This window comes from Salvelinus sp. IW2-2015, linkage group LG22 (assembly GCF_002910315.2).
Source record: "Salvelinus sp. IW2-2015 linkage group LG22, ASM291031v2, whole genome shotgun sequence".
Lineage (NCBI taxonomy): Eukaryota > Metazoa > Chordata > Actinopteri > Salmoniformes > Salmonidae > Salvelinus > Salvelinus sp. IW2-2015.
The window spans coordinates 24,984,432-24,993,573 of record NC_036862.1 but is presented as its reverse complement, the minus strand read 5'-3'; the positions used below and the strand labels follow the sequence as shown (position 1 = coordinate 24,993,573).

Genomic DNA, 9,142 nt, shown 5'->3' with positions numbered 1-9,142 from the left:
GAATTGAATTGAATTGAATTGAGAGAGATAGAGTGAAGAGAAAGAGAGAGATAGAGTGAAGAGAGAGAGAGAGATAGTGAAGAGAGAGAGATAGAGTGAAGAGAGAGAGAGATAGAGCGAAGAGAGAGAGAGATAGAGCGAAGAGAGAGAGAAGAGTGAAGAGAGAGAGAGAGAGATAGAGTGAAGAGAGAGACAGTCAGGGAGGGCAGAGTGTCTTTAATCTCCTGCAGGTGTCTGACACAGTTGTGTTGCTGATGAAGCCTCAACACTTCCACTACATGTGATGCTGTCAGTCAACAACAGCTATAAAGACCTCATCCACTCCTCACAGAGCAGAGAGAACCCAGAGTGTCCGCCAAGGTTGGGTCAATTCTATTACAATTCAGCCAGTTCAGGGAGGACTCCAAAATACTCACTGATAATGATTGGCCATTTACATCCTTGGAATTTGAATTTATACCATCGTGTTTCAAGTTCAGGTTCTTATGTGTGATTAATACATACTGTGCCTTCAGAAAGTATTTATACGCCTTGACTTACAGTATTCCACATTTTGTTGTGTTACAGCCTGTGTTCTCACCCATTTACATGCAATAACCCATAATGACAAAGTGAAAACACGTTTTTTGTTTTGTTAATGTTTGCAAATTTATTGAAAATGAAATGCAGAAATAAATAATTTACATAAGTATTCACACCCCTGAGTCAATACATATTAGAATCACCTTTTGCAGCTATTACAGACGCAATTCTTTCTGGGTAAGTCTAAGAGCTTTGCACACCTGGATTGTACAATATTTGCACATTATTCTTTTGAAAATTCTTCAAGCTCTGTTAAGTTGGTTGTTGATCATTGCTAGACAGCCATTTAAGTCTTGCAAAATATTTTAAAGCCAATTTACAATGCATTTGGAAAGTATTCAGACCCTTGACTTTTTCTACTTTGTTACGTTACAGCCTTATTCTAAAATTGTTTATTTAAAAAAAATCCTCACCAATCAACACACAATACCCCATGATGACAAAGCAAAAACAGCTTTGTAGAAAAAAAAAATAATAATAATAATATCCCAAATATCACTGCCACCACCATGCTTCACCATAGGGACCGTGCCAGGTTGTTTCAGCCAGACGTGACGTGTGGCATTCAGGCCAAAGAGTTCAATCTTGGGTTCAGCAGACCAGAGAATCTTGTTTCTCAGGGTCTGAGAGTTCTTTAGGTGCCTTTTGGCAAACTCCAAGCGGGCTGTCATGTGCCTTATACTAAGGAGTGGCTTCCGTCTGGCCACTCTACCATAAATGCCTGATTGGTAGAGTTCTGCAGAGATGGTTGTCCTTCTGGAAGGTTCTCCCATCTCCACAGTGTAACTCTGGAGCTCTGTCAGAGTGACCATCGGGTTTGGCCAGGCGGCCAGCTCTAGGAAGAGTCTCGGTGGTTCCAAACTTCTTCCATTTAAGAATGAAGGAGGCCACTTTGATCTTGGGGACCTTCAATGCTGGAGACATTTTTTGGTACCTTTCCCCAGATCTGTGCATCGACACAATCCTGTTTTGGAGCTTCACGGACAATTCCTTCGACCTCATGGCTTGGTTTCTGCTCTGACAAGCACTGTCAACTGTGGGACCTTATATAGACAGGAGTGTGCCTTACCAAATCATGTCCAATCAATTGAATTTACCACAGGTGGACTCAAATCAAGTTGTAGAAACATCTCAAGGATGATCAACGGAAAGAGGATGCATCTGAGCTCAATTTCAAGTCTCATAGCAAAGGGTCTGAATACTTTATCATTCAAACATTTTGGGTCACTTAGAAATGTCCTTGTTTTTGAAAAAAAGCTAATTTTTTGTCCACTAAAATGACATCAAATTGATCAGAACAGGCCAGCATCCCCGAGTTGCCTCTTCACTGCTGACGTTGAGACGGGTGTTTTGCGGGTACTATTTAATGAAGCCACCAGTTGAGGACTTGTGAGGCATCGGTTTCTCAAACTAGACACTCGAATGTACTTGTCCTCTTGCTCAGTTTTGCACCGGTGCCTCCCACTCCTCTTTCTATTCTGGTTAGAGCCCCAAACAGAACGCTTTGCATTTAGGACATAAAGTTCATTTCTTTACTAAATTCTTTGCAGTATTACTTTAGTGCCTTATTGCAAAAAGGATCTATGTTTTTGGAATATTTGTTATTCTGTGCAGACTTCCTTCTTTGCATTTAGGTTAGTATTGTGGAGTAACTACAATGCTGTTGATCCAGCTTCAGTTTTCTCCTATTACAGAGCCATTAAACTCTGCAACTGTTTTAAAGTCACCATTGGCCTCATGGTGAAATCTCTGAGCAGTTTCCTTCCTCTCCGGCAACTGAGTTAGGAAGGATGCCTGTATCCTTGTAGTGACTGGGTGTATTGATACATCCTCAAGCGTGTAATTAATAACCATGCTCAAAGGGATATTCAATGTCTGCTTTAAAAAAAAAAAAAAAAATGTACTAATAGGTGCCCTTCTTTGCGAGGCATTGGAAAACCTCCATGGTCTTTGTGGTTGAATCTGTGTTTGAAATTCACTGCTCGACTGAGGGACCTTATAGATAATTGTATGTGTGGGGTATAGAGATGATGTAGTCATTAAAAAAATCATGTTAAACACTCTTATTGCACACAGAGTGAGTTCGTGCAACTTAATGTGTGACTTGTTAAGCAATTTTTACCCCTGAACTTATTTAGGCTTGCCATAACAAAAGGGTTGAATACTTATTGACTGAAAACATTTCAGCGTTTTATTTTTAATGAACTAATACACATTTCTAAAAACATAATTCCACTTTCACATTAATCCATTTTAAATTCAGGTTGTAAAACAACAAAATGTGGAATAAGTCAAGGGGTGTGAATACTTTCTGAAGGCCCTGTACATTTCTAATGACTTGATATGATATTGACCCCAGTCCTGATGCCCACTAGACTAACTTTACAGAGGATTCAACTGTTTTAATACAGCATTTGGACTATAGCGATGTGGGAAAAAGGTAAACAGTTACATACAGGGATATTATTTTTGACGATATATAATATTGTATTGGCAATATCGCCATATTATTGTTGCGCTAGTTGGTTGTACCTGCACCAAAACTCCAGTAATTTTCCTTCACAGCTTGTTCTCAATCTTTTTAAATTGGGGAGACAATTTGTTTTCAGCTATCTTATTTCCATGACTGATCAAAACGAGTTCTCATGGTTCTCTCTTGTCCCTCTGTAGCAGACATATAGAGTGAAATACACTGCTCAAAAAAATAAAGGGAACACTAAAATAACACATCCTAGATCTGAATGAACGAACTATTCTTATTAAATACTTTTTTCTTTACATAGTTGAATGTGCTGACAACAAAATCACACAAAAATTATCAATGGAAATCAAATTTATCAACCCATGGAGGTCTGGATTTGGTGTCACACTCAAAATTAAAGTGGAAAACCACACTACAGGCTGATCCAACTTTGATGTAATGTCCTTAAAACAAGTCAAAATGAGGCTCAGTAGTGCTGTGTGCCTCCACGCCTGTATGACCTCCCTACAACGCCTGGGCATGCTCCTGATGAGGTGGCGAAGGTCTCCTGAGGGATCTCCTCCCAGACCTGGACTAAAGCATCCGCCAACTCCTGGACAGTCTGTGGTGCAACGTGCGTTGGTGGATGGAGCGAGACATGAGTGCCCAGATGTGCTCAATTGGATTCAGGTCTGGGAACGGGCGGGCCAGTCATAGCATCAATGCCTTCCTCTTGCAGGAACTGCTGACACACTCCAGCCACATGAGGTCTAGCATGTCTTGCATTAGGAGGACCCAGGGCCAACCGCACCAGCATATGGCTCACAAGGGGTCTGCGGATCTCATCTCGGTACCTAATGGCAGTCAGGCTACCTCTGGCGAGTACATGGAGGGCTGTGCGGCCCCCAAAGAAAGCCACCCCTCACCATGACTGACCCACCGCCAAACCGGTCATGCTGGAGGATGTTGCAGGCAGCAGAGCGTTCTCCACGGCGTCTCCAGACTGTCACGTCTGTCACATGTGCTCAGTGTGAACCTGCTTTCATCTGTGAAGAGCACAGGGCGCCAGTGGCGAATTTGCCAATCTTGGTGTTCTCTGGCAAATGCCAAACGTCCTGCACGGTGTTGGGCTGTAAGCACAACCCCCACCTGTGGACGTCGGGCCTCATACCACCTCGTGGAGTCTGTTTCTGACCGTTTGAGCAGACACATGCACATTTGTGGCCTGCTGGAGGTAATTTTGCAGGGCTCTGGCAGTGCTCCTCCTGCTCCTTCTTGCACAAAGGCGGAGGTAGCGGTCCTGCTGCTGGGTTGTTGCCCTCCTACGGCCTCCTCCACGTCTCCTGATGTACTGGCCTGTCTCCTGGTAGCTCCTCCATGCTCTGGACACTACGCTGACAGACACAGCAAACCTTCTTGCCACAGCTCGCATTGATGTGCCATCCTGGATGAGCTGCACTACCTGAGTCACTTGTGTGGTTGTAGACTCGTCTCATTCTACCACTAGAGTGAAAGCACCGCCAGCATTCAAAAGTGACCAAAACATCAGCCAGGAAGCATAGGAACTGAGAAGTGGTCTTGGTCACCACCTGCAGAACCACTCCTTTATGGGGTGTCTTGCTAATTGCCTATAATTTCCACCTGTTGTCTATTCCATTTGCACAACAGCATGTGAAATTGATTGTCAATCAGTGTTGCTCCTAAGTGGACAGTTTGATTTCACAGAAGTATTGATTGACTTGGAGTAACATTGTGTTGTTTAAGTGTTCCCTTTATTTTTTTGAGCAGTGTATGTTTGGAACATCGAATCGGCAATAAAATCACAGAATCGAATCACAATACATATTGTATTGGCACCTACAGTTGAAGTCGGAAGTTTACATAGACTTAGGTTGGAGTCATAAAACTCGTTTTTAAACCATTCCACACATTTCTTGTTAACAAACTATAGTTTTTGGCAAGTCGGTTAGGACATCTACTTGCGCATGACAAGTCATTTTTCCAACAATTGTTTACAGACAGATTATTTCACTTATAATTCACTGTATCACAATTCCAGTGGGTCAGAAGTTTACATACACTAAGTTGACTGTTCCTTAAACAGCTTGGAAAATTCCAGAAAATGATGTCATGGCTTTAGAAGCTTCTGATAGGCTAATTGACATCATTTGAATCAATTGGAGGTGTACCTGTGGATGTATTTCAAGGCCTACCTTCAAAATCAGTGCCTCTTTGCTTGACATCACGGGGAAATCAAAAAGAAATCAGCCAAACCTCAAAAAAAAAAATGGTAGACCTTCACAAGTCTGGTTCATCCTTGGAGCAATTTCCAAACACCTGAAGTACCATGTTCATCTGTACAACAATAGTACGCAAGTATAAACACCATGGGACCACGCAGCCATCATACCGCTCAGGAAGGAGACGCATTCTGTCTACTAGAGATGAACGTACTTGGTGCGAAAAGTGCAAACCAATCCCAGAACAACAGCAAAGGACCTTGTGGAGATGCTGGAGGAAACAGGTACAAAGTATCTATATCCACAGTAAAATGAGTCCTATATCACATAACCTGAAACCACTCAGCAAGGAAGAAGCCTCTGCTCCAAAACCGCCATAAAAAAGCCAGACTGAGGTTTGCAACTGCACATGGGACAAAGATCGTACTTCTTCGGGGAAATGTCCTCTGGTCTGATGAAACAAAAACAGAACTGTTTGGCCATAATGACCAACGTTATGTTTGGAGGAAAAAGGGGGATGCTTGCAAGCCGAAGAATACCATCCCAACCGTGAAGCACGGGGTGGCAGCATCATGTTGTGGGGGTGCTTTGCTGCAGGAGGGACTGGTGCACTTCACAAAATAGATGGCATTTTGGGGGAAATTATGTGGATATATTTGAAGCAACATCTCAAGACATCAGTCAGGAAGTTAAATCTTGGTCGCAAATGGGTCTTCCAAATGGACAAGACCCAAGCATGCTTCCAAAATTGTGGCAAAATCGCTTAAGGACAACAAAGTCAAGGTATTGGAGTGGCAATCACAAAGCCCTGACCTCAATACAATGGGAAATTTGTGGGCAGAACTGAAAAAGTGTGGCGAGCAAGGAGGCCTACAAACCTGACTCAGTTACACCAGCTCTGTCAGGAGGAATGGGCCAAAATTCACCCAACTTATTGTGGGAAGCTTGTGGAAGGCTACCTGAAACATTTGACACAAGTTAAACAATTTAAAGGCAATGCTACCAAATACTAATTGAGTGTATGCAAACGTTTGACCCACTGGGAATGTGATGAAAGAAATAAAAGCTGAAATAAATCATTCTCTCTACTATTATTCTTACATTTCACATTCTTAAAATAATGTGGTGATCCTAACTGACCTAAGACAGGGAATCTTTACTAGGATTATATGTCAGGAATTGAAAAACTGAGTTTAAATGTATTTGGCTAAGGTGTATGTAAACTTCCAACTTCAACTGTAAGTATCATGATAATATCGTATTGTGAGGTCCCTGGCAATTCCCAGCCCTATTTGACTAGTGGAAATTCATCCAGTCATTTTGTAGCTGGGCTGAATGTAGAAGAGGCGTCTCATTTCAGCCTTGTAGCCAGTATGACTGGCTAGTGCTGCCTTTTATCCATCATGTTCTTTTGTATGTGAGTGCAGAACACAGTGAGTGTGTGTTGTGTGTCTGTTGGTTGGTCAGAGAATGTGTATCGCTTGCTTGTTGGTTTGTTAGAGTGGTCGGCTGGTGTATTGGATTAATATTCTCATGGTCAGATGTGGTATTTGGGAGAGGTGAGCCTTGTTCAGCTCGTTCTGCCAGGGAGATATCACAAATATTGATTTAGCATTCCCTGCTATATTGTGCTGCAGACAGGCAGAGAGCAGCGCAGAGAATGAAGGGTCCTTAAGATCTGCACAGGCTTTTCAAAGGACAGCCCTAATGCATGTTCTCCATTGATCGTCTGAGTAAATGTGCTGCTGTCCAGCCTCTAAAGGTCTGACAGGCCTGACAAAGCTGCAGCTAAGGACACATACTGAGCTATTGAGTACTACTGAGAGTCAGGCACTTATAGTACAAAACCTACAGTCTGTATGTGCTGCTGGTATTGATCTCGCTGCTTTATACCCTGGCTGGAGGCCATGGGGTCTGTCTATCATTCTTATGCCTCGAGTGTGTGTGTGCTGTGTGTGCTGTGTGTGTGTGTGGTTGCGTGTGGCTGTGTGTGGTTGTGTGTGTGTGGTTGTGTGTGGCTATGTGTGTGTGGTTGTGTGTGTGTGGTTGTGTGTGGCTGTATGTGTGTGTGGCTGTATGTGTGTGTGTCAGGGTTTCTATTCCGGTGCTCAGACTGACAGAAATAACATTTAGATGATGGTAATTAACAGAAAATACAACTCATGTAATGGAGTAGCAAATTAAACTTCATTTTCAGCCTCCCGAATGGCACAGCGGTCTAAGGCACTGCACCGCAGTGCTAGCTGCGTCACTACAGATCCTGGCCGCGACCGGGAGACCGATGAGGCGGCGCACAATTGGCCCAGCGTCGTCCGGGTTAGAGGAGGGTTTGGCCGGCCGGGTTGTCCTTGTCCCGTCACGCTCTAGTGACTCCCGTGGCGGGCCGGGCGCAAGCACGCTGACACAGTCGCCAGGTGTACGGTGTTTCCGCAGACACATTGGTTGTTTCAGAGGACGCACAGCTCTCAACCTTCACCTGTCCGTACGGGAGTTTCAGAAATGGGACAAGACCTTAACTACCAATTGGATATCATGAAATTGGGGAGAAAAAGGGGTAAAAAAAAACAAACTAGAAGGCCAGCATCCCGGAGTCGCCTCTTCACTGTTGACGTTGAGACTGGTGTTGTGCGGGTACTATTTAATGAAGATGCCAGTTGAGGACTTGTGAGGCGTCTGTTTCTCAAACTAGACACTCTAATGTACTTGTCCTCTTGCTCAGTTGTGCACCGGGGCCTCCCACTCGTTCTATTCTGGTTAGAGCCAGTTTGCGCTTTTCTGTGAAGGCATTGTACGAGATCTTCAGGTTTTTGGCAATTTCTTGCATGGAATAGCCTTCATTTCTCAGAACAAGAATAGACTGACGAGATTCAGAAGATAGATCTTTGTTTCTGGCCATTTTGAGCCTGTAATCGAACCCACAAATGCTGATGCTCCAGATACTCAACTAGTCTAAAGGCCGGTTTTATTGCTTCTTTAAATCAGCACAACAGTTTTCAGCTGTGCTAACATAATAACAAAAGGGTTTTGTAATGATCAATTAGCCTTTTAAAATTATAAACTTGGATTAGCTAACACAACGTGCCATTGGAACACAGGAGTGATGGTTGTTGATAATGGGCCTCTGTGTGCCTATGTATATACATGCTACAATAGTCGTTTACAACATTAACAATGTCTACACCGTATTTCTGATCAATTTGATGTTATTTTAAATGGACAATTTTTTTTGCTTTTCTTTCAAAAACAAGGACATTTCTAAGTGACCCCAAACTTTTGAATGGTGCCAAAAGCCGGCTAACAAAAACCCTGATATGTGTGTGTGTGTATTTACATTTGCGCATGTTTTAGGGATGTGATTCGATTACTAATGATTACCTGCGTCATGTCTGAGTCGTGTATGTGAGTCTTTTTGTGCGTGTGTGACTCACTGAGGCAGCTGTGGCCGTAGTGCACCATGAAGTCGGCCCCCAAGGCGCGGGCCGTGAAGTCGTCCACGCAGCAGGCTCCGTACGTCACATCACCCATCACAATGGTGTCTGCCTCTGTGAACCTGGGACACACACACACACACATGACCAAAACCAGTCCTCTGACCGCACATGAACACAAATTGAACTATCCCCCTGTCATTGGACAACCACGCACACACAATCTCCAATCAGCTCAGTCTATTAGCCCCACTGACCTCCCCTCTTACCATGGCGATCGATACCCAACCTGGCTCCGAGCACAGTGGCATCTTGATAGAGTCAGCAGGATCAATCCCCAGTCTCACCATGTCACCATGTACCGGCTGTCTCTGACTGGGACAAGTCAAGTAGACTTCAACCCCAGTCTCCACCATGTTACCCACATGGTA

At 43.6% G+C, this 9,142-nt stretch overlaps 1 protein-coding gene and 1 long non-coding RNA gene across 2 annotated transcripts in view; one reads left to right on the top strand and one right to left on the bottom strand.

The window, feature by feature from the left end:
* Positions 1–9,142, bottom strand: part of LOC111982831 (2-(3-amino-3-carboxypropyl)histidine synthase subunit 1-like) — a 119,808-nt gene that overhangs the window by 62,097 nt on the left and 48,569 nt on the right. Inside the window, 1 exon segment of the mRNA XM_024014451.2 lies at positions 8,712–8,833. Coding sequence (XP_023870219.2) covers positions 8,712–8,833 — 122 coding nt within the window.
* LOC139022827 (uncharacterized) overlaps positions 9,044–9,142 on the top strand; it is a 967-nt gene continuing 868 nt past the window's right edge. Inside the window, exon 1 of the long non-coding RNA XR_011473881.1 lies at positions 9,044–9,116. This is a non-coding gene — a long non-coding RNA (uncharacterized lncRNA). The remainder of the gene's footprint in view (positions 9,117–9,142) is intronic.